The sequence below is a fragment of the Indicator indicator genome, chromosome Z (genome assembly GCF_027791375.1).
Source record: "Indicator indicator isolate 239-I01 chromosome Z, UM_Iind_1.1, whole genome shotgun sequence".
Lineage (NCBI taxonomy): Eukaryota > Metazoa > Chordata > Aves > Piciformes > Indicatoridae > Indicator > Indicator indicator.
This window is the reverse complement of record NC_072053.1, coordinates 59,651,634-59,677,744: the sequence shown is the minus strand read 5'-3', so window position 1 is coordinate 59,677,744 and position 26,111 is coordinate 59,651,634. Positions and strand designations below refer to the sequence as shown.

General features: G+C 36.7%; 1 protein-coding gene across 1 annotated transcript in view; it reads left to right on the top strand.

The window, feature by feature from the left end:
- ADAMTS19 (ADAM metallopeptidase with thrombospondin type 1 motif 19) overlaps positions 1-25,057 on the top strand; it is a 129,033-nt gene extending 103,976 nt beyond the window's left edge. The window contains exons 18-23 of the mRNA XM_054397780.1: positions 35-188; positions 2,953-3,088; positions 5,334-5,538; positions 7,459-7,611; positions 22,132-22,309; positions 24,906-25,057. Of these exons, the coding sequence (XP_054253755.1) occupies positions 35-188; positions 2,953-3,088; positions 5,334-5,538; positions 7,459-7,611; positions 22,132-22,309; positions 24,906-25,057 (978 nt within the window). The remainder of the gene's footprint in view (positions 1-34; positions 189-2,952; positions 3,089-5,333; positions 5,539-7,458; positions 7,612-22,131; positions 22,310-24,905) is intronic.
- Positions 25,058-26,111: the final 1,054 nt, after the last annotated feature.

Sequence of the window (26,111 nt, the reverse complement as noted above, 5' to 3'; positions counted from 1 at the left end):
ACACAGGTAGCTTTTCCATCTCTGTATTTTGCAGGTCTTGCTTTTCCATGACCAGAGCTATGGTCTACACTATGAGTACACAATTCCACTGGATCCTCTTCCTGAGAATCAGAGTTCTAAAGTACCAGAGCCTCTTTTCATGTGGACTCATTCAGGCTGGGAGGACTGTGATGCTGTATGTGGAGGAGGTAAAATAAAAGAAAAACGTACAAATGCACACAGAGAGACACATATACAAAAGTATATACGTATATACATAATACATGCATGTGTGTGTATGATATACATATATATTGTATATGCAGTATGTATATCTCAATTAAAACACTCAGCATATTAGTATTTAAGGCTGTGATGATCAGTGTTTTATATTTCATAGTGATATCATCATTGCAGCTTGTAGGTTTCCAAACAGTGATAGACATATTTCAGTCTCATGCTTACTGATCATATTCAAAGAATAATGATAACTCTAGGAAAAGCTTCAAAATAAATAAAGTAAGTAGTAGAAAAGACGATACTGAAGGAACAAAATCTAGGTTAATAAAGCTTCTTCAGGACGCAGTTCTAATAAGAAACAAAAATGCAAGAGCTAGAAGAAGAATAGAAAGTTCATATTCATTCCATTCTGTATTTGAAACTAATAAATGATCTGTAAAAGACATTTCAAACTACAGAACCCCAGTCTCAGGTCAAATGCATACAATTAATAACATGAGTTGAGGATGATCCAGAAACAAACAGAACAAATGCTACAACAGCAGGTATTAGTATGTTGATGTGATATTTTCCTATGTTTATGTTTATAAATTATTAAAAATGTGAATTTGGAAGAACAAAATATTGGAACATGAACAGCCTCACGGTAGCAAAATCCCTTAAAACTGCTGTTTAGATGATGGTTATTCAAATAGATAATTGCACTGAAAAAACATTTCAGAGGTGTTTTAGTGAATGCAGCTTACAGAGATTAACCTTACAAAATTAATCAGCCTTACACTGGGAATACTATATGGGGTTTTAATACCTGCATTGCCTCTTTATGACCTAGACAGTCATCATTGCTGTGGTCAGCAGCTCTGAAAACTGCTGTGCACCTTGTGATTGAATAATAAGGCCTGGAAATGTTTTGCTTTCTCATAGCAGCAGCATAAGGAACACAGTGTTCTAGCATCTTTGACTCTGAACATTCCTGGTGTCAAGGCACTGTAGTTTCCATAAATACACATTTTGTGGGTAGGTAAGGTGTTTTGTACGTAGTGCTAGTAGCATCCTCTGATTCTTAGTAGTGCATTCTTAGTCATTTGGAATATTCATGATTTTCAGTTTCCAGAAGTATGTTTAGAATAATTTTAATACTGCCACAATCTTTCATGATTGCCTCAAATATTTCTGAAGTTACCTATCATCTGGAGAAGTCTTAAAATTCAGTATGTTCCTAATTTATTCTACATTAATGCTTAAATAAATATTTAAGTGTTTCACTGTAATGTTTATTTATTATATTTTTCTGTTGTAATTGGCCCGCATTTTATGTTAGTGTCTAAAATCGCTGAGTTAATACAAAGTTCTGTAAAAGGTTTTTTTACTGCTTTTTTTTTTTTTTTTTGCTTTAGACAAAACCATTTTAACTGTTCTTTCAATTCTTGGATTAAAAATGAGACGATAATAAAATTAAATGCTTCAGCGCGTAACCTTTGTAAAGATTGGTGTTTCGATTTTTAACAACAATATCTTAATGAATCTGGTTAAAGAATGTAACAGCTTTTGGCAGCTTTGCTTGAGTGCTTAAAGAAGATACTAGGATGAAATTATTGATAAAGGTGTGTGTTTTCATGTACATTTATATATGTAACTGGTCTGCAGCCTCCTATGTTGGAGGAAAGCTTTCTTCGTGTGGGAGAGAATATGAATACACAGAATGAATACACAAAAAGAATTGTCAAACATTTCAAATGCAGTATATGATAGATTAGTTGCATGTGCTCTCACATACACAAGTTATGTGTAGAATGCCAGCTGTGGTCATGCAGATAACACACGTTTGTAACGTAACTGCTCCATCCACAGGCACGTTTTGACTGATGGTGAGCAATGCCTGCTTAAGTCTGCCCTGATCCTGCATTCACCCTTTGTCAGTAAGCTTCCAGGGAGAAGCAGTTTTAGAGCGTAACCATGGCAACAAATGGTTGTGAACCTGTTTTGTACTAATTAAATCTCTAATTCAAGGATTGTTTATTTTAAATGAGTCTCCAGTCTAATTACAAGTTACTCCTGTGATAGGGATTACATTGAATTCTGGTTGCTAGCACAGCTTCAAGAGAGACCAAGGTCCAACCAATTCAACAGGGCAAGGTTTCTGCACAGAACTTGCATTAGGCCTCTGCAGGCACTACCGAACTTGCTAAACGTTTACCCTATGGATAGGCTATGTATGTTGCCTCTTTAGTTCAAGGGGAATAGTGCAGGTTCCTCACTGAAGGCTGCTTTTGCTGGTTGTCTTTAACTGAGTGCCACCGCACCTGCCAGTATACTGCTAAGCCACAGAGAAGTACTAAGCTCAAACAAGACAGAGAAGCAGGACTTGTCATTACTTTCCTTATTTCATGTATTAATTTACAACCATACTTTTCTAAGTGTTTTTCTGCAAGCTTTTCTCAACACTGATATCTCAGTGACAGAGAAACAAAAGGTTACTCCAGTAAGACTAAGCTTCGATTTGGCTTATGACTGATTACAGGAATAAAGCAGCAAAAATTTGTCGAGCCGTGGTGTGCAAAGACTGGATTAGATAATCGCATTGTTTCTGACAAATTTTTCTCTCCTAGGCTTCCTGTTTATACAGGCTTTACAGTTCTTTCAACCAAACTGTACATGTACCTTTATCCTTCCTTTTTTTAACAAAGCGGCATATTCACAGTTTCACCGTAAACCCGCTATATTTTTTACTAGGAGAAAGAAAGACAACAGTCTCTTGCACAAAGATTATGAACAAGAATATCAGTCTTGTGGACAACAAGAAGTGCAAATACTTAACAAAACCCGAACCACAGATCCGCAAATGCAATGAGCAGCCGTGCCAGACCAGGTAATAGTGATTTGGTTAAATTAAACTGTAACATCTAGATATGAAAATCTTCAGAGCTAAGAGAGATGACTGCCTCTGGCAAGGAATGTGCAGTAAATACACACATCCAACAGGTAATAATGCAAAATGTAGGGAAAACAGAAACACTGCCTGTTGTTTCTCCTGAGTTTAATGAAAGAGAGCCCTTAAGCGCCATGTCTAAATCAATTCTTATTCAATAAAGCGGCTTGTTACATTGTTCAGGAAATGTTCTCACAGGCTGTTGTGTACTATGAAGTTGAAATTTAAATGCTGTGTATATGGACGGATGGATTTACTCTTTAATGATATATTTCAGTGTTTTCTTCAGTCAAGACTTCAGTTCTGAGAGCTTTTAAGTGCTGAATACATAAACTACTTAATCTGGCTTTCTACAATGATACAACTTGAAGTGTAGAAAGCCTCACTTCTCATTCTGCCCCAACTCTTTGTATGTAGATCAAGAGGCAGAGCTAGACTGTGAGGGTGGAACGGTGAAAGATGTAGGAGGAGCTTTTCTGCTCTGAATTTCACCCCAGGAGGCAGCTGCAGCATGGTGCACTGCAAACCCTACCCCAATTGATATCCCTGCAACCAAGCTAGCAACTTGCTCGTTACACTGGTTGGCCAGGTTGGTACAGTGACTTATTTCAGAGTTTGCCAGTCTGTTTCCATATGACAGGTAAGAATTATGACTAAGGGAGTCCCCAGGTATTGCGTAGACTCAGATAAAGAGTATGACATCTCTCAAGGGAGGGGGAGAGCAGCTAACAATAGTGGGCTGCCACCCCCTGGAGTAAGCACTTAGGTCTACTGCAGTCATCTGGAGAAGTAGGTGGTATCTTAACAAAAAAAAAAAAAAAAACAACCAAACAAACAAAAAAATCCAAACAAAAAAACCCATAGCAAATAAAATGCAAGAAAGAAAGTATGTAAAATGATACAGAAGACATAGCTTTCTTGGAAATTGATAAAATGCAAGGTATGATACATTTTAAGTAAGACCCAACCACTAAGGTTTGGACTTCCATAGACTAGAGCATTACACTTTGGAGAGTTTATTTGTATTTCATTATATATATACTTGAGCAAATATTAAAATAATTTCATTATCATCACTATGCACTTAACAGATGCAAATAGAATACTGTGATCTTTTTTTTTTAAGTTATTGTCAACTATAAATATACTGTACTTTCCCCAGCTTATTAAAATGAAACATTTTAAATGTTACTAATTGCCACTCAGAGATGCTGTGCTAGGAAATGAAGACAGATATTTAATCCTCAATATATACCCAGTTTTCAATACAGTATTCATGATTTTTCCAAAACAACTATTTTTGCTTTCAACAGAAAATTCACTTGCATAACTAGTTGCTTGTTGATGGCACTTGAAGAAGTATCTTAAACTCTACTGCATTATTTTGACAGGCTGTGGTTTGTAAACCAAGTCTCTGTACTGATAATAAAAAAGCTCTGTTAAATGTTATGTTTTCTTACAATTAATGCATGGCAGAAGGTTGGAACAGATTTGTTAAATCGCAGTTTCCTAGAAACTGCCCTTTGCTATATCTCCTGGGTTGCACTTCCATACTACAATTCTGCACCACATCAGTGGTGGAGATGTTTTATCTTTAAGGGCACGTGGCCGTATTCTGAAGCCACAGAACATTTTCAGAAAATTATATTATAGAATGATTGTTCTCCAGGTATGCAGGTTCTGCCAAGATGCATCAGTCTTCCTTACTGCTGTGGTTTAAACCACACTACCTGAGTTAGGCCTGACTCTGAGGAACATGAAGAAGTCTGAGCTTTTATACTTCCTCCCAAGCAATGGGCCTCTCACACAGGAGTGATTCTATCTTGCTACTAAGTTTTCAAGGAATGCTGGATTTCACGTGCATGGTATGCTGTTGACATAGAGAACAACAGGCCTATCAGTGATCTGTCATCTTTAAAATGTATGTGTACTTTGGATACTATCCAGTTGGGATTGTTATGAAAACTTACTGGCAATGGGCTGGGAAATGAAATTATATGAACATTACACTTTGTTTCATGTAAAATATGTTAGATTAATAAGTAGTCCTTTAACAAAGTGAAGTTAAAAGGAGACAAAATACACCAGTATGTCTTGCGTACTGGTAAGTAAGAGAGTAAGAGGGTAAAATAGTATTTTTCCCTTCCAGATTTTGTGTTATTGCATTGCCTGTATCTCTTTCCAGATGGATGATGACAGAGTGGACTCCATGTTCAAGGACGTGTGGAAAAGGGACCCAGAACAGACAAGTAGCCTGCACACAGCAGCTCAGAAATGGGACCCTGATCAGAGCTAGGGAGAGGGATTGCCTTGGACCAAAGCCCACTTCAGCACAACGCTGTGAAGGCCAGGACTGCATGACCGTGTGGGAAGCAGGAGTCTGGTCTGAGGTGCTTCGTTTATTTATACAAATAGTCCATAGTGCTTATTTAATGCCTTACTATTTTCTAGGAATAGGAACTTTTTCAGCAGCAAGTGGCACAGCTCAGACTAATGATTTTGACGCAATGATTTGGCAAAGGGATCAGGGACTAGGGAAATCAGCCATGTAGAACTACTTTTTACCTACTTAATGTCCTGGAACAGTTTATTTTGGTCAGTTTTCAGGCACATTATAATCAAGTATGTCCTGACTGTAGTAACAAGTGTGTAACAAGGGGTAAATGGAATTAAGGCTACCAGTCACCAACTACCAGACCCTGGATTCAGAGTGGGAACATATCTGACATACTTCTGTAGCAAGGAATGTTGATCAACAGATGATTGCTGCCATTCTGCTTGAAAGAGACTATAAGGCAAACTGCTGTAAAGGATGTTCCTTTTTCCATCTTCTCACTTCTCACCTCTTTTTCCATCTTCTCACTTCTCACCTCTTTTTCCAAGAACAAGCAGCAGTCAGAAGGGCTTGTAAATAACACAGATTTACATATGTTGCATTCTGAAGCATTGCTGTAGAACACAATGGTTATTCAAAAAGCTTTATTACTTTAAGGTCTTTTAATGTCCATTTGACATTCTTCTTCTAAGCTATAACACTTCTGAAAGTAATTGAGTGAAGGAAGAAGGGTGTTGTTATCACTGCTGCCTGGGCAAGCCAAAAGGGTTATTTAAAGCTTCTGTCTCCCTTTGAAGACCAAAAGCAATTCTGATTGCCTTCTGTACCAGCAGCTGTGCTCAACGTCCCTTCCCTCTGGGTTCAAAATACAAGCAGCATCTTCTGAACGTCAATTCAGTCCCACGATGTGGGTTCGTCTGCTCAGCAGCACCCCTTGATCCCCAAGAAAGAAAGAACTAAGACATAGGGAATGTTTTCAGAGATGAAAAGAAGATGCCAAGGGAAAGATAAGAGAAGTAAAGGACAGGAGTTTGTAGTTTGGAACATAGAGGGTTTATAATGTAAGGGCTGATTGGGAAAGGAATGGTATTCATTTACAGGAGTGTGAGAAAGAAACTCAGATTGCTTAGTTGCTTTACCTTACTTGAGAGATGAGAAATAAGTAAGCGTGTTTTTGTTGGAAGCAATAAATACATTCTGAAGAGTGAGGTGTTTCCCATGGCCGTTCCTACTATCATCATTATATTGGAAGCTAGCCATTACTGCTTCCTGCAGTTATAAACAGCTTGGCAAAGGAGAGTTTTGATCTGCAAGCAGTGGGATGATCAAAAGCAGTGATAATGTTTTGAGAAGGAAATGGCATAATTTTTGGCAGGTTAAGTGGCAACGATGGAAAAAAACCATCTATTACAACCTTTCATGCAACTAGAAGAGAGTTTTCACATGCTGTAAGTGCAGTGACTTCGAATTTTCAAATTCAGTTTAGATTCTTGTATAGTTTTAGAGTATTTTCTTTTCCATTTTAACTTTTTTCCCTCCCCAAAAAAGTCTATTAGACACTAGTAAAGTTTTTCTGAAGTTGCTTTATATCGCGTGAACATTACTTAGATTTTATTTCACTGTGTTTCTTTTCATTCATAGAACAAAGATTGTGTAATATTTTCAGTAGAACATTTCACATTCACATCCAAATGTTTCATGTTTTCTTCTCCAAAAACCTATCTTTTCCTTAATCAAATATTTTTAATCTATTTTTAGCTAAAAATGCAACAATTATCATTCTACCATATAAGAAATTTCTGTTCATTTCTTAGTTTTAACAAATCCAGTGTCTATGCAGTTGTAGATTGGAAGTCAGGAAATCACTGAAGTCTTAAAAATATTCATGTCAGCCTGGTAGGGGTCAGTAGAAGAGGATAAAATGGGGTAACTATGACTTTTATAGAAACCAGAAAAAAATAACTTTTTCCAACAGTGCTCTGTAAAGTGTGGTAAAGGAGTACGTCATCGGACTGTGAGGTGCACCAATCCCCGCAAGAAATGTATTTTGTCTACAAGACCCAAAGAAGCAGAGGACTGTGAGGACTATTCCAAATGCTACATTTGGAGAATGGGAGATTGGTCTAAGGTGAGTCATCCTTCATAATAGTGCCCCACAGTATAAAACATTGTGCAAGCTTTTGTAAGAATTGCTTTTATTGAAAGGATAGGAGTCTCCCAGCTGAGGGAACAATAAGACCACAAAAAACAACCTTAAGGATACACACTGAGATAGACCATAGTGTAAATAATCATCAGAAATGTGAAGAAAGTGAGATGAATCTTCAATATTATGCAAATCTGATATAAATTTACTGCTGACAGTAGGCAGGCAAACAACTTCAGAAACTGTAGTTCACTCTAACCTCACAGTTTGCACATTTCATTAATTCGTGTTTGCACATTTTAGTTTGGTTTGCAATAGGTTTCACCCTCCAATCTTATAAGGAAGCACCAGCAGCCTCTGAAATTACCACACAGACCATTTAATATTTAGGACCCATCTCATACTGTCTGTTCTGAACACTTGGCATAGATGTCATTACATTATTTTTGGCATGTATGTTTTGATTTCAGTGAGGTGCACAAGCCAAATGGTAATGGAAGATATTGGTTAGATTGGTGAGTGTGTTGTGGGACTGGGATCTTGAGCCCATGATAGTTTTGAATCTCCAAAACATGCTGAAATACTGAAACTGAACCTTGTCACGGTTTTCTCTTGCCATATCACAGAGCACACTTTAGCAGAGAGACTGTAATCTTCCTTTTCATTTTTTCCCTTGCTTCTCTGCACATAACCCTTCTACTTTCAGTCCCTTACATTATTGCAGCACTTTTTAACTTGATTGTATGGAGAAGCATTTAATGTGTTTTTAGTTGTCTTTCATGTGATGTAACAGCTGGAAACAACAACTAAAGCCAGAGGTATATGACTAGCCAGCCTTCCAAGAATTAGCAGCAAGTACTCTGCAGGCAACTAGTGTTCTGCTTGGGAGCTCCCATCTTATAATGATGGGGTACAATTTGTCACTATCACATTACTGTTTATTCCATATTCTTCATTTTTTTCACATTTAAATAATAAAGCATATTGTAAAATGTTGGGGGGGGGTTGTAGTGGTGATCATTTAAAGTATTGGGAAATATTTTAGAATAGCCTTACAACAACTGAAAGATAGCATTCCTGCACAAAGTAGTGTAAACATTATTTTTTAAAACAATAGAAACTACTAACCTTCAGTAGCAGGGTTACTTTTACAAGAAGATGTGTTTGGCCATAAAGTTTAGTATTTGCATTTGCATATCAGAGAACTGTGGTACATCTGCATCATTCAGCACTAAGCACAGCAGGGAGCAGACTATAGAGGAATTCACCATCTGCTTTCTTAGTTGAAGCTGTCATTCAAATTGGTGTTCCTGAGGCTATGTGATGATGCTCAGACAGTTACCCTGTGTTCCTGGTGCAATGTGAAGAAAAAAGAGGTTTATTCTCCAATTCAGTATTTTTCACAAACATCCATATCATAGATGAAAGTAAAAGAACTTATTTCTTCCTGTTTAAATTTTACTGACATTTCATATGTTCTGTTTTCCTCCTACAGCCAAAGCTGTCACTTAAATTGTCCTTTAAACTTCAAAACTAGGAGATGAGGAAGTATTTCACATGAAACTGACAAAAACTTTCGAATAGTTAACATACAGCCTGACTGTGACTTGCGCAGCTGAGATTTTCCAAGATTTATACCAAAAATAATTTCTCTATAGAGTCATGAGTTCAATTTAAAATATACTTGTATTTCCTTTTTTTATTCCCTGTTACTATTCTGTTCCATTGCTAGAGTCCATAGCAACATGAAGTCATGACATACATACTGTCTGTGATGGGGGAACTAATGGAAATCTCAGATAAGTGTTAATCTTTGCTCGTTTGTCTCTAACTCAGACATTCAGTATAGCCTTCTCTGTTCAGTTTTTACTCTTGTTCTCAATATTGACAGAAGGCTGTTCCTTTGAGCAGAGCTGAGTTCCTCTAACCTAATGCCAAAACTTGACTTGAAAATTTTAAATGATGCTTCCCACACATTGAAGCAAGAGGCTTAACGTGATTCTTATATTGGCTTTGCTACTCCCCTTGAACTCCTAAGGCATAATTTTAAACAAAGCTTTAATGACACTATTACTGAAAAGATAACATTACTAATAATCATAGTAGTTCTGTAGTGTTTATTTGTTTTAAAGGTACAGTCACGTAAAGATCAATTAATTCTCCTGCTCAATGTTTCAACAATAATACCAAGATCAAAGAAAATTTTGCTAAAATTTCAAGCTCCAGTAGGTCAGTAAACACATCAGTCCTTCTAAAACTCTAACTTGATTTGAAAGTATGCTGCACGACCCATCCTGTATGCAGGATTAAAATGTAGTAACTCAAGTCAACAAGGTGGATCAGTACCCTTAACACTGCTGTTCTTAGCATCAGATGGGTTCTTTGCCTGCCCTTGTGAAGAAAATTAATACAATGAGAAAGTGAAGCATAAAGGCTCAAACCTTCAGGAGCTTCAGGCACCTAGGAACATTACCAGTTATATTGTCTTTTCTCAGTGAATGCTGTTCTTAAAATACTGAAATTAACAATATAAAAGTTACCTTCAGATGAGAAAAGCTCATAGTTACTAAAACACAAGCTAGGGTGAGGTGTAGCTCAGTCTTATTAGCAGTAGTTCCCTTCACTAAACTGCTCATTGCCACTCATTTCAAGGCTATCGAAGGGCTCTGAGGAGCTAATCATCTAAGCATAATCAAGTGGGCAGAGGATGGGCGAAACAAAATGCATATGAACTGCATGTTTACAGCTATACCTAGTTTACTAGAGAATTTCACGTCATTGTAGAAGTCATTCTCCAAAAACTGCTTAAATTTCAAGGGGTGCTTTATGTAGGAGGATGTGTATAGTTGTTTTGGATTTTTTTTTTTTTTTTTTGCTATTTTTCCAGAATCTTCAGAACATCAGTGGAATAAATAAAGCATTAGAGGCAGGATGAATTTTGGAAGAGATAATAATTTGAAGAGTGGGTTTTGAAAATTATAATTAAAAGCTTAAGTTTGAGAAGACATTTTGGAGATATTCAGCAGAGCAGAATAGGGTCAAACACTGGACAACAGAGTAGAACTTAGGACCAGCCATTTGTAAGATGAAGAAATATAAAGTATGCCAAAGAAAATAATATTATATAAGTTCTACACAGACACAGTATGGAAGACACAGCATGGAATCTGGAAACAGGATGTATTCTATAGAAACCAAAGAAGCATCAAGAGGAAGCAGGAGCATTTTTGAATAGTATCTGTGTTTTAGATCAGAAATGCAGAGGAGTCAAATATGACATCTAGGATAATGGTCCCAGCAGTTGGGATGGAGTTCATTTTGTCCATAGCCCGAAGAAGTGAAAATGGGGAACAAACACAGCTTATTTTTTCTGGTGAGTCTGAAAGGACATCTGAATCAACTGCTTGTTTTTTGCACCAATGAGTCCCAGAGTTCATGGGCTACTCCAAGTTACTTGATTTAAGACAGTATCCTCTAGAAAGTTTGTGTGTGTATTGAGGGGGAAGGGAGGCAGAGTGAACCCAACAGGTCACAGAGAGATACCTGTATTGAACGGTATAAAAAAACAGTTGTCAGTTGTGAGGACTGCTTCTCCTCTGTCCCAATAAAGGAATATGAATAACGTATGAAAAAGGAGAGAGGAAAATAATGGTGTCCTTAAACATTTAAACAACCCTGAAATTTCCATAGCAAGTAAACTCAACCGATTTAGCCTCCTTCAATTAAAACCCATAGAAGTTTGCTAAAATTAATATTACATTTTTGCTGACAATGAAATTAGCCTTGGTTTTATTCTTTCCTAAGCAAAACTGATAGCTTTTTTTAGATACCAGGAATGGAGCAGATATCTCTTGAATTCCATTATCTGGAAGTGGGGCTATATTAGAAAATAATCACTAACCTGGGAGGTGGCAGTATGTATCAGAGGCCCCATGCTTAAACAAGACTTTACAGCCACTGTCTCATTGCACAATGTACAGTATGCTACAGGGTGCCACCTGGAAGAATGGTATAGGGAAAGGAGATTCACTTACGCAGCCATTGTTGTTGCCTATCTCTGAGGAAGAAAAAGGTAGCATTCACGAGTTCATCAGTTCATGGGAACTGCTTTATAGAAGCCATGTCCTATAGCCGCTACTTCACTATCTGCATTCTCAGAAATGTGTACCGGTTTTTGTTGAGGGCTGCTGGGATCTTTGAACTATGAGTCTTCTGGAAGGCTAATGCATAATTCAGCAGGCAGGTAAATGACCCTTTACCACTGAAATCTTTACTGTAACACTCTGCTACATAATCATAACAATGCAGAACTTTGTAACCGAACTAGCGGGATCCATATCCCAGAGTATCCTTCAGAATAAGGAAGAAAAGATTGTCCTTATGCTGACACTAACTCTTGTTCAGTCAGACTCAGTCTAAAAAGATTATTTGCAGCCAAATTGCATTGGGACTTCTATCTTACTGGGACTACACTAACTGTCAGAATTTCAAGTGTCCTGGGAGCTGTGCTGAATTCTATGCAAAAGATACCATCACATAACATCATAAATAAGTAAAATAGGAACTAATGGAATTAGAAGTTACGTTGAACAGCAAAGGAGGGGACAAGACAAACAAAAGAGGCAACGTCTGTTTCATCTTCTCAAAATTTCACGTAGCTGCAGTGAACATGTTGAGCATGTACAGCCCATTCTGGATCTCCAGTCTTTTTAAAATAACTGACCATGTACCTGAGCCTGCATTGTAAGACTGTATCAGTGTACAAACTGGAAAACAATGCAGCTTGTCTGACTTTTCATATCTGGTTCCACAGTCTGCAGGAGAACACCAGATCCTTGAAATTTGAACTGCCTACTTTTTTATCTTGTCAGGGTGGGCTTTTGCTGCATACTCATTTCTGTAATTCCTAGTTTATGTTCTTGCTTGCTTTTACATAGTGATACAAATTCGACACAATTTCACTGGTCTGTTCATGATAATGCCTAGATTTTTTTTTCCCTGATACCTGACGAGTCATTCCAAAGTTGTCAATACGTGCAGGAGAAATGAATGTCATAGTCCAGTGCTGAGACTCAGTCCAGTAGGCATTCCTTTACCTGGTGTATCTCACATCTCTTAAGACCCCCAAATGATTTCCAGAGTATCTTCAACTATGTGAGCTGCCAATGTCTAACTCATTTAGCTAGGTCATTTGGGTCCTGTTAGAATTTGTGTAATCCTTCTGCTTCTGTGGAGTCTTAATTCATTTTTATGTGTTGGAAAACTTTTTTTCTTTTGTGTAATTTTTTATCCTGTCTTTTACGCAGTTAATGTAGGTAATGCTGTTTCAGGTGTTCATTCTTGTGATAAATTTTTGTCACAAAGGTATTTATTGCTGGAGGGGTGCTCTCTGTTACTTTGTTCTAATCTATGTGATTCCCACTTTTCACTGTTTACTATTAGCTTGTAACTAGTTACATGATGAAAATATTTTTTTAACTGTAATTAATAACTAATTATTTAAAATCTCACTTGAAATAAGTATTTCAATTCAAAGTCTGTTATTTCTGGCTGGCAAGACAGAAATAGAATAGCCACATAATATCCTTCATGTACCAGTTTTAAAGAATTACAGGCACTAGTACATATTCTTAAGCAGTGTAAGAAATACATGATTTTCTTTATCTGTGCAGTTTCAGGATGCTGTTCATAGATTTACATTTAATCTCCATAGTTCCCACATCCTATCATAGCACAAATACTCCAAATACTGTTGTTATAAACCAGGGTTCGTCCAAAAGTAATGTTCATTTCTTGCTAAGTTTATCACACCATCACAATTCAGGTCAACATTGTCTCCTGCGCCCCTGATACCACCCTCAGAACAGTCATGCTTTTGAGCGTCCTCGTTATATATAATGACGTTTTTTACTTCAGTATGGTTTTCCTACTAATAAAGCACATAGAGTAATTTTCTGGAAGTCCACTTTATTCCAATGAAGAATGTGTTTAGACATTTTGAAAAGTAACTGGTGAAAGTTTTATTGGTAGCAGTAAGTTATTTTTCTCCTTAATTCTCTCTGTTTTTTTCAAGGTTTTGATTTCAAAAATAATGACCCATATGTTGGATGATGGTATTTCAGCTAAAAATAAAATTCCTTAGGTTCAGTTTCCTTAAAAACTCTCTCTTTTTTTGTTGTTTTGGTTTTGTTTAATATCTTTCATATCTATTTAACTGTTACCTACTACCACTTCAGATCTATCATGATCTAAAATTCAGTAGATACAGTGAATGGACATAAGGGATAAGCTCTTTCATTTACTTACCATATGACTAGAAAAACGAGAATGCTACATAGCATGATGCTATTTAAAGATAATTAATTTTGTATGATACAAGCTAGCTTTTTGACATATTTATTTCAGAAAAATAGATAAAATAGTAGAAATTTATAAGAGAAACGTGGTTCTTGGATGTTGGGATTTTGCCTCCTATGGCATTTCCTTTATGTCCTCAATGATTTTTTTTAATTGTCTTTTCATTAGAAATGCCATAATCCTTTAATTACATTTTTGTGCTGATGAGCTGTACGTTTTCTACAGAGCAGCAGGGCCAGCATTGTGATAGATGCTAACACTATATTATATAATTAAAGGCGATTTTTTTTCTTTAAGTGTTTATTTTCATCAGCCCAAAATTACATACTCCTGATTAATTTCATTAGAAAGATTAAAGGTAATTATGAGGATATCAAATGTAACTGCTTCATATGTGTTTGGTAGTTGAAATCAATGGTAAATCTGCCAAAACACTATGCAGTGGTATCTCAGATATGAAAGTGTGAGATATAATAATGTCATATTGATCAGTAAGCAATAATGACAGCCATATATACAGGATGCCATATAAAGGGGCATTTTACAAAGTGTTGACAGTATAACAGTGAACCTAATCCACTACATGTGAATCCTATCATAGAGTTATGAGTTGCATCTGTGCAACCAGTTTTATCACATGCCTCTAAAAATAACTGTCTCCTTTGTTTTGTTTTTTTTCTTTTTTTGCTGATGTACAGCCATAGGCAAATGTTTAGGATCTTTAGAATTAATAAAATATCCATAAAGACATTGAAAACAAGCCATAGTTCTTTGAACATGCTGTTGACTGGAACTGCTTATGTGTCTGGCAGGAGCACATTTGCTTTCACCTTCATCTCAGAATATCAGAACCATCACACATATATTTTATCAAGAAAACTAAGCTGAATATTTAGTTTCAGCTTTGTATTGGTGTTGCCTTTAGAAACCTTGAAGGAGAAATACAGTTTACAGAACTGGAAATAATTTTATGGTTGTCCTATATATCTACAAATTGTAACAGTCTTTGGTCAATTTAGAGAGTATATCACATTTAAGGTTAAGCAGAGATACACACTTTTTTGGGCACCTAAGAAAAAGAGATACATCTCTGTATCTACGGTGGTGTTGCAGTTTTTGTACATGAGAGAAAAGTGCTCATAGCTTCCTTGATCGGAGGGGGGAGAGTGGGGGAGGTGGGGGGAATGAGAGGCTGTAACACAGTCTTGGTTTTATGGATCAAGACTCCAGGTTGTCATACACAGAGTTTTTTCAGCTTAATGCTGAAGTTTAGTCTTCACTCAAAAGGTTTTGGGATCCTTAGTCTTAGTATTTTTTGGAAAGTAATACAATCATAATCAGATTGTATTACAATCTTCACGACAAACACTTTTAAGTCAGTATAAAGCGGGTGGAAGAAGCCAGCAGTAGAAAAAAAATCGCTTCCTTTTTCTCTTTTTCGGGTTCCAGGAAGAACCAAATCTGTTGTGTGTTTCATATGAGAAAACTCTTTAGTCCTGCAAGAAATTTTCCCTTCAAAATTCAAGGGTTGTCTGTCTGTTCTTCGAACAGACTGGTACGAAATATATTTCAGCATCAGCCTTATGTGAGATTCTCGTTCCACCAGTAATCCTTCAAGCAAGCTTCCTAAATGAACTGATCGTTGTAACTATCCTAATAAAACAAGCTGGTTTTGTTGGGATAATCAAGGATTTGAAACAAGAAATGTGTGACTGTTCAAACATCATTAATAATATCCTAAGTAATAGATTTTTTTATATGCTGCCCTAGAAAAAAAATGGGGTTTGTTGCTTCACTAATAATTGTATTAGACAAAGTTCTATGCAATTTTCCTCCAGGAATTTTGCTTGTAGAGTTCCAGTTGCTTCTTGTTAACAAAGGTAGTTTTGCATTGTCTACCAAAGAACTGAATTGTTCTGCATGGGAAGCTAACAAGTTTGGTTCTGGTTTTGTTTGTTTGTTGGGGTTTTTTTTGTTTGTTGTTGTTATTGGGTTTTGTTGTTTTTTGTTTGTGTTTTTTTTTTTTAATAAAATGAAAGCTAAAAGCTTCTTGAGATGAGGTGAGGAGGATTTCCTCCACTGGAACACCATGCTTAGTCTAACTTATCAAAGGTGTGCTGGGACTTATCTTACTTTAAAACCTTCCGTCTTTGCAACAGTTATACAGTACTAACTCTTACTCCAGAAACAGGTGGCATAAAGAAAAATCAAAGAGAAGAGAGAGGGAGAATGAAAAGAAAAATAAAATAAATAGGGACAACTCAAAATTGCTAAACTTAGGAGAGACCAACACCAGATTTTTTTTCACCTAAATTTAGCACAAGTGCTGAATTTCAAATTTGGCATTCACATACTGAGGTGTTGGGTGTGTCAGAAATGAGAGAAGCAGAAAAATCTTCCCAGAAATTATGCACAGGAGAGATCAGACTCCATCTTAAGTTTTGATCCACTAGTTCCTCCTTTTTATATTAGTTACAATATTCACAATTTCCTATAATAATTTTTTAAAAATGCTTATATAAACTGAAGATTATTTGCTTTATTTAGGTAACCTTTAAGAATATTACTAAATTCAATATAAAGTCTTTGTTGAAAGCAAATGCACCACATTACCTACTACTTGCCTTCAAGGGAAAACCATAAAAATACAAGATACACGGAAAGACTGCAAGCATGTCAGCAAATATGAATTTGCTCCTGCTGAATCTGATTGTTTGCTATCCTTGTTTCACGCCCACCTTATGAAAATGTTGAAATCATTTTACTGCTGGAACTGATGAACCTATGCATAAATGATTAGGAATGCTCTGCTAATAATTTCCAGTAGAACTCATCACTAAGTTTCCTTATGAGCATGTTGCTTTCCACTTTGAATGCTGCTTAGACTTGTAAGAATGTTTTTACTGAACAATCCATTTATTCATGAAAATAAATTGTCCAAGTCAGTGCTGCTAATATTGTCACAGATTGAGTTTTTCATTGTGGGTTCTGTCAGCCTCTGCAGTGACTGACTGTTGTCTTGGCAGAAAGATGCACTTTGACCATTACTGTCTGCCAGTGACAATTTTTCCCTTAATTTAGGAATTCCTACTTCTTACAAAGGCCAGCTGGAAGCAGCTAACGTATTACAGCACCTTTCTCAGTTGCTGGCCATGGGAATGTGTATTCTCTCCAGAATGTGTATCTTTGGCAGGGAACAGAAAGAAGGAATTTTGGGTAAAGACTGTTCACGCCAAGTGAAAGGATTGTTATATTTAACGCCTAGGTTTCTGTCCTTGAAATTATGTCTAAAAGAAGTTCAAAAGTAGGACAAAATTCAAACAGGGTGGGTAGATTTTATTTGAATGAAATAAAATCTTTTTTTTTTAATAGCTGTTAACTATATTTATCCAGGAGATTTTTTTGTAATCTTTGACAGGAATGTTTTACATGTCTTGCTGCATGAACAGTTTTAGAGTACCTTTAGGACTGTGTCCAAAATGTACAAATTAACAGCCACATAAAAAAAAAATCTCTGGCTGCATAGTAGAACACTTAGTCTAAACCTACAAACACAGTTGTCCTATGAGAATTTTTTGCTATTCAGCTACATGGCCTTAAAGCATAGGTCATCTGAACTGAATAATCAGAAGTAAAACATATTAATCACCACTAAAATAATTATGTGGAAGAGTGACATTTGAGAGGTGAAGGAGTTGGGAATAAGAAGTATAGAAAAGTATTCTTCATTCAGTAGTAATAAAAGCTGTGGGTTGAAATATGCTGAATTGTTACAGGTCACTAAGATTGGTTTGGAGTGAACACTTTCTTTGGATTTTATATATGTATGTTTCATATTAATATATTTATATATGAAATCATGGGAAAACAGCCATTTTGACAGATACATTGCTTCAGCTAGCACCTACATATGTATATGTAGTAGAATGAGTATCAAAACGAGGGTCAGAGCTGTTCCTTTGAGTTGTCTCTAGCTAGTCTGAAGAAGTTGACGTCTATTGAAATTGGAGCAAGTCCATACCTTTGCAGAATGAAAAAGAAAAATATTATGAATGCCTTTTATCTTCCAATATTCAATGACTGCACTCAGTTATACCAGCAGTTGAATGATTTGTGTGCAGCACAAATTCAGATTTCAGACCGCTTCATGGAGACAAACAGAAATCCGTTCATCATTTCACCATCTGGCCTGTATCAGGAATAGTGTGGCCAGCAGCAGTAGGGAAGTAACATGCCCCTGTACTCAGCACTGGTGAGGCCACATATCAAATACTCTTGTTTGGGCCCCTCACTACAAGAAGGACATTGAGTTGCTGGAATGTGTCCAGAGAAGGGCAACAAAAATGGTGAAAGGTGTAGAGCACGAGTCCTCTCAGGAATGCCTGAGGGAACTGGGATCATTTAGTCTGGAGAAGAGGAGGCTGAGGGAACACCTCATTGCTCTCTACCTGAAATGAGGTTATAGTGAGGTGGGTGTTGATCCGTTCTCCCTAGTATCAAGTGATAGGATAAGGGGAAGTGGCCTCAGATTGTGCCAGGGGAGGTTTAGATAGGATATTAGGCAACATTTCTTTACTGAAGGAGTAGTCAGGCGTTGGGATAGGTTGCCTAGGGAGGTGGTGGAGTCACCATCCCTGAAGGTGTTCAAAAAACATGTAGACACAGCACTTTGGGACATGTCTTAATGCCCATGGTGATCTTAGGTCAGTGGTTGGATTGGATGATCTTAGAGGTTTTTTTGCAACCAAAACAAATTGATGATTCTGTGACCTGTGTTGCCAGCAAATGCACTGCTAAATGCCATACCTGAAATGCGATTTCCCAATTTCATACTACTTTGGATATGAGATAATATAGATATGGTAAAAAGATACTTTTTTTCTGGCTTCCTGTTAGTAGAATTCTTAATTCTGAAATCGGACACCACTGATGATGATGTGTGTGCAGGGAAGAACACAGCTGGACTACCAGATCCCTGCTTGATTTTGAAACAGTAGTGATTTGGAAAAACCTCTGTACTTGGCATCTAATCAAGGCAGGGTTTGAAAGTCTTGGATTTCAAGTCAATGTGGTAGCCCTGTCTCTTCATAGTTTTTTCCTGAACATCTCACAAGACTTAATAAAAGTTCTCGATTTTGTAAAACAAGAATAAATACAAAGTTAAAAATCAGTACATTTCTCTGAAAAGAGGAAAAAACAGAAGGCAAACTTCTTTATTTCTGTCTTTGCCACTTACTTCCTGTATGACATGAGACATTTTTATTTTCCCATCCTTTAGTGAGCGTTTCTTCTTCTAAAGTTTGAGTGTTAACAAGTAGGTCATGCAAGACTAAGATCAATTGTTTGCAAGATGTATACATCTTTGGATAGAAAATTATATTGTAATGCTCCATAATGCTCTTTGAAATATCTCACAAAGGCCAGTAGTAGTTCACGTCATTAAAGGGATGTTAATTCACCGATTAAGACTTTAAGGACAAAATCTTGCCAAATTCTTCATAGAAATTCAGGGTCTAAACACTGAGTTCTGCTTGTTGCATATTGTCTCAGTTGCAGCCATGAGAAGCTTTCAGTCAGAGCTCATTTGATGTATAGAAGATGTGATTGCTGACAGAATGCTCCCCAACACAGCACCTGCATACATGAATTGTTACGCATTATCCATTAGCAGATAAACCACTGGAGCCTATTGTGTCAGAAGTCGTCTAGTGTTTTCACATCCCATTCTCCTCTAGTACTGCAGATGGCTAGGTGGCTTGTGCTCATTTTAGGACAGCCAACAATTAAGGGCAGATGCATTCTTTTTAGGAGATTTTATTTACCAAATCCACCTATCTGTCCTGTTCTCCTCCTCTGTAGCTGATAAAAGAATATACATACATACTACAAGCTCACACATATTCTAACTTTGATTAATAAACTTTCAAGTGTTTTACTGAAAGGAAGAAAATACTCTGTACAAAATAACTCTAAATTAAGATCGTTGATAATCTTTAATGATTACCTTCATCTCATTACTTCTATTGTATTATCATATTACCTCCATCTTTCCTTCATTCTTGGTATTTGGAGTTTTTTGTGTTGGTTTTGTTTGTTTATTTGTTTTCATAATTTTCCTATTCCATTCTCTCACTTGCTATTCCATTAAAATATGCTGATGAAAAACATCTCTGAACTTATGGAGAGACGAATCCAAGAAGTAGCTTGGAATTTTGGCAAGAATAAAATCAATGTTCTGGCTACTTATTGGTAATTAAATTTGAATATGTGATTGTACATGTTTACCATGTACATAATGTTGGCCCTTACAGGAAGTCAGCAGCACAGGGAAAAGGCAGAGAATTCACAGGGTCACGGGATGTTACTCATTCAGTTTAAAAGCAGTATACTGAGTTCAAATGTGATGGCAGAGTGCTACCTCAAAAAGACTTCAGTACTAGCTACATTCCATTCTGTAAGAAACATTTGTTCACATATGAAGTTGTGGTTGCTGTCGAATAGAAAATGATATATTCATAATCTAATGTCTTGCAAGTAAGCATATCTTATTGCCTGTGCAATAAGGTATAGTTCTTCATGGTCTTTATGTAGTTACTCCTGATATACATTGCTAAGAACAGAAGCAAAACCAAGTCCACTTGCTGCCTCTATGGAATGCCAGTGTTTGATTTCATGTCATTACATGTTGAAGTGTGCTTTGGCCCTTGTCAGTCTCTTGGAAAAACACCTTTTCTTGAAGTTTCATGAGGCCAAAAGACATGACTTTCATTTCTCCTTATGTGCAAGCCCCCTATTTTCCACATGAAACATCAAGATATCAAGAAGGTATCAAGAATCAAGAAGGTTGGAAGAGACCTCAAGGATCATCGAGTCCAACCTGTAAACATGTAAATCTTTCCTCCAATTAGCACTGTTAAAAATGTGACTCAAAAGCACATAGAAAACAAAACTGAAGGATAGAAACCCTATAGTGTTTCCCACACTCAGTATTTTTTCTTTCTTTGCAGAAAGGTGTACTTCCTCATCTTCATCTTGAGGGAGGATGGTTGGGAAACCTCTTTTGTTATAGCACCCTCTGCTTGATTTTCTCATGTCAATATTTTTTCTGCTGCTTGAAGCCTCTTTAAGAAAAGTATTCTGAGTATTTATGTAATTTAAATTTTGTAGAATAAAAACCTTTTCAAGATTATGTGGATGGTGGGTACAATTTTCAACCTTACCAGTGCTCTTATTGTTCATGGCAAGAAACTGATTCATTTGTAAATGTCCTTTATAGAAAATTAATCTAAACTTAATGAAATCTGTGGGAACTTGAGTGAAAATCATTAGCAGGTAGGAGCGAATCACAATTTTTTTTAAAGTAATTTATAGTTAAAGCAATGGAACATATGTCAATGTACACAAAGGTAATTCAAGCCCTATAAAGCTTTGTTTACAAAAAGGCAGTAAAGGAGAAGGTGTGTATTTTGTTGATTTGGTATAGGTTTTGCATGCATCCATCCAGCACTGCCTAAGTTTTCATTCTAATATGTTACTGTGACAGAACATTAGTCATTGCAGTGCTTGGCTCTTTATTTTCTCATCTTATTATTTGTGGCAACAAGCTGATTAAAATCTGATTAAAGACCGGGGACAGCATGTCTGGTCTTGTGTGTTTTATTTATGGGACACACATGTAAACTTCCAAAGACAGGAGGCATACACTCTGCTTAGTGGGAGGAGCACTTCTGCACTGTTGAGAGCAATAGCTTAATTAAAAATGGCTTCTTTCTGTCCATATTTGTGAGCATTTTCTTTTTTTTTACATTACTTTCACTTCTCATAAGAGTAAAATGTGATACAGATGCAGGAGAACAGCCCCTGCTCCCTTCAGGAACCTTGCCATATTTTAGTTCTATCCCAGGCTCAACAAAATGGACCCTGACTGCAACAAGATGCTGGAACTGGTCCTTTGATAAATACTGCCCATGTATTTGTGCTTTTTAAAGTTTATTTTCATTTAGCTAACAGAATGAAAAGCAGAAATCTCGGAATGCTGACAACTGAAGGAGCAGCCACCGCTGTCACGTGGACTAGGATTTCACCTTCATGTTCACAGACAAAAATAGCTTTCCAGTGAATGTGTGTCTTCTGTGTGTGTTCCAGTGCTCCGTCACCTGTGGCAAAGGGATGCAGTCCCGAGTCATCCAGTGCATGCACAAGATCACAGGAAGGCATGGAAATGAATGTTTTTCCTCAGAAAAGCCTGCAGCATACAGACCTTGTCATCTCCACCCATGCAATGAGAAAATTAATGTTAATACAATAACATCACCTAGGTTAGGTAAGCAGTCAAAATTATATGTTTCTGCTGGAAATCTTCTTTCCCTTCATAGAGTAATGACTCTCCCATTTTAAAATCAGAGGGCTAGTACTCAGGCGATGTAAATTCTATGCAGGTACTCATTTCTCTGGCTCAGTTTTCCAATGAGTACATCACAGAGACTGTACCTCAGAATGGTGAAGGGTTTGGTTGTCCAAAGAAGGACCATGTTATAGGGCTGTGTGATATTATGGACCAAAATCATCCTAGATGAAACCATGTTAATATTAGAGATGTACGATATATGTGTTTGTCCACTTAATTTTATTAAAATTTTCTAAAGTAAGAAAATACTTCGTTTTCTCTCTTAAAGCTCTGCAAACTGTGTTATTGTGATACTTGTAAACTCAAGGAGGGCCTTATTTGTTCCTAAGATACAAGCAGTTTTTTTCACTTGAATTTAGTTTAAATGCTTGAAGAATGTGCCTGAGGGACTTTTAAGGGTATCAGATAGTGATAGGACTAGGGGGAAGGGAAAAAACGTAGAAATGGGTAGATTCAGATTGGATGTTAGGAAGAAGTTCTTCACCGTGAGGGTGGTGAGACATTGGAACAGGTTGCCCAGGGAGGTGGTGGAAGGCCCATCCCTGGAGGTTTTAAAGGCCAGGCTGGATGCGGCTTTGGGCAACCTGATGTAGTGTGAGGCACCCCTGCCCATAGCAGAGGGGTTGGAACTAGATGATCCTTGAGGTCCCTTCCAACCTAACAATTCTATGATTCTATGAAATCTGCTATTCCTGGCCAATGCCTTAAACAAATTACATTATTGTGTAACTACAGAACTGTTAATTCTGTTCTTATTTCTTAGTGGATTGTTTGATGATGCTCTTATTATTAAGTTCCTAAATATTCATCTGCTTCTTGAGAATAACTAGAGAGTATTCAAAGGCTTGGTGTAATAAAGCATAGCCTTTCCAGATGGTTTCCATGAAAAGCAAGTTTAACATTGCAGGCTGTATGTAATCCTTTGTGTAAGTTAGTGAAGGCCATGTCTTTGAAGTTTTTAACCCTTAAAGATTTCCCTGTAGTAGTCGCTATTGCAGTTTGATGGATGAGATGGGCAGCTGTTGCTTATGGTAACAATTTCACCATTGAAAGGTTGTCTATCATACATTGTCTTCCTTTGTTGAACTGATCTGTCAAAAGCAAGAGGCCACCCCTTCATCACTGACACTCTTCTTCTGGTGAGGTACAAGTACCTTCGCATCACAGAGTAAAGAGAATCACAATGTTTCAATATATTGACCATTTTGACCTCCAATTCCATTCCTATTCTGGATTTAGGAGCAGGGCTAGTGGAAACTGATGTGGATTCCATAATCTCTACTCTTTTACAAATATGCTCTGTTTCTGTTTCCCTTCTATTAAAAAAAGAATAACTCTTCTGTGATATTGACTTTCTTTTTTCAGTGTTATGATGACTTTTGTATGATTTCTGTTTCTTGTGCCCTGTTTTTCACTGGTTTTCCATATTAATTCCCTGCATGCACTACAGCTTGAATAGCAATGTATAAAAACCCAAATTCAGTACCAGGGTCCTTCTTTAGTAAGTGCTGTAAGAGTCTTTTGTAAGCAAAACAAGTGGGTGTATTAACACGTGGCTCCACAGCACACATGAAAGTATGCCTGTTTTGTACGTCAGGGCTTCTGCATCTGAATACTTAAAATGTGACAATTAGGCCTGGGCAAGTATATTTGCCAACATATCAACTGTCATTGAGTCCTTGCTGTAAGTTTGATTTTTCTAGATAAAAATTGATTTGCATTACGAAACACAACGTGGTGCTTGCTAACTGTCTTCAAACCTTACGAGTGCCCCTTACTGTGGTCTCTGTAGTGTTCAGGCTACCAAGACAATATACTTCTGTTCCTTTGACAAAGAAGTGGGACAAAACTAGAAGTCTAGTAGATAATTTCACGAGTGATAAAAGATGATGGTAGACATCATGTAATTTTGTTCAGCTTTCATTCCTCAACAACATGGAACAAAGTCTTGAGTTCTTCAGCAAGAGCTGCTCAGAAGAGCAGCAGCAGTCTCCATGCTTTAATTCCTGTATTTCCCTACCTGCTCTGATTTTAAAAAAAATCCCCTTTTGGGTGTCACTGTGAACTCCATTCTCACATTATTCAAGCTGAGGCTTCCTGTTTTCCAAATGGTAAATTCCGTCTCAGACCAAGGGCAATTTCAGCTGAAGCTGCTGCTTTGGGAGGCTTTGCTGGAGCTAGCTCTGCAGCCCCCAAATAGCTGTGACTCCAGCTCCAGCCCACCTGTGTATTCATGCGAAAGATGGGCTTCAATCTCTCATGAAGATACAGCTGCATGGCATTAAATCAATTAGTTTCAATGCAATTTATAAATTAAGCTAGCCTTAAAAAGTTCTAATGTTGAGAATATTGACAGCAAGATGGGTTTTTGGTCCTTTATTAAATACCTACATCTCTTCTCCTTTTCCTTCCACAGGTATGCCTCTGGTGTCCTTGTTACCTTTGCTACCTAATTCTTTGCTACTAAATGTAACAGTAACATATATTTGATTTTATTGTTGTTGTTTTACAGCTGCTTTAACATTCAAGTGCCTGGGAGACCAGTGGCCTGTGTACTGCAGGGTGATAAGAGAGAAGAACCTCTGTCAAGATATGAGGTGGTATCAGCGGTGCTGTGAGACTTGCAGGGATTTTTATGCGCAAAAAATGCAACAGAAGAGTTGACCTCTATCAGACAGGCTGGCTTTTAGCTCTTTGCAGTCTTACTATTTATAAACACACATGTTCACACACACACAAATACACACTCTTCTTCAGGCCAAATATTATCAGATTACATATAATTTAATCAAATTAATTTATTTTTTGCCTGCCAGACATCCTTAATAGTTTTGGTTAGTCAGACAACTTGTTTTGTCTTCTAAAATTTGCATAATTAATTTTTATATGAACACTTTTGGATACATTTATCAGAATGTTTATAAAATAGTAACTAGTACTTTAAATGTTTATTTTCAGTAGGGTCATCTCTCTGTTGCCAAGAAAAAAGAAAAAAAAAAGTCATGATATCTTGAATTTATTTTAATTTAGCTGAATAGTTTTGTTGTATATGGAAATAAAGCTCTTTTTAATATTATTATATTTTTGGCATTCAGAGTCAGAATGATCTTGTGTATTTTGCAACAGATGTTGAGGTGAGTAAGCTAACAATATTGAACAGGTTATTACAGAATGTATTGTGAAATCAGTTAATTTGATTTAGAAACAAACTGAAGGGGATAATCTACTGTAACTTATAAACAAGAAAATTAAGATAGCTAAGTAGGGATTTTGATCATTCTTACGGACACATACTTGAATGCAAATACTAAATTAATGAAACACTGTAGAGATTTACACTGAATCACTGTTGCACTGTTTGAAGTAGTGTAGAGAAATGCAGTCGTAGAAGTTGTACCATCCTATGAGTCCACCTCTGTACTGTTTTAACATGTCACATGATTTTAAATGTTTTGAAAACAGAAGACTCATGACGCTCTATACCTTTGTGTGTCCTTCTGCAGATTTATGAATGGAAGAGTCCTTCCTCCTGCCACTTCTATAAATGAATCTTTACACATTTTCAGTTCCGTCTTGATGACTTAGAAAATAGCATTGTAATATTACTTTAGTTTTATCTTTGTTGTATGAAAAAGTCTTTATAAAAATGAAATGTTTTACAGTGTTGTGAAACATTATGAACAACTAAAATTTTCCTTATGAGAAAATATTGTACATG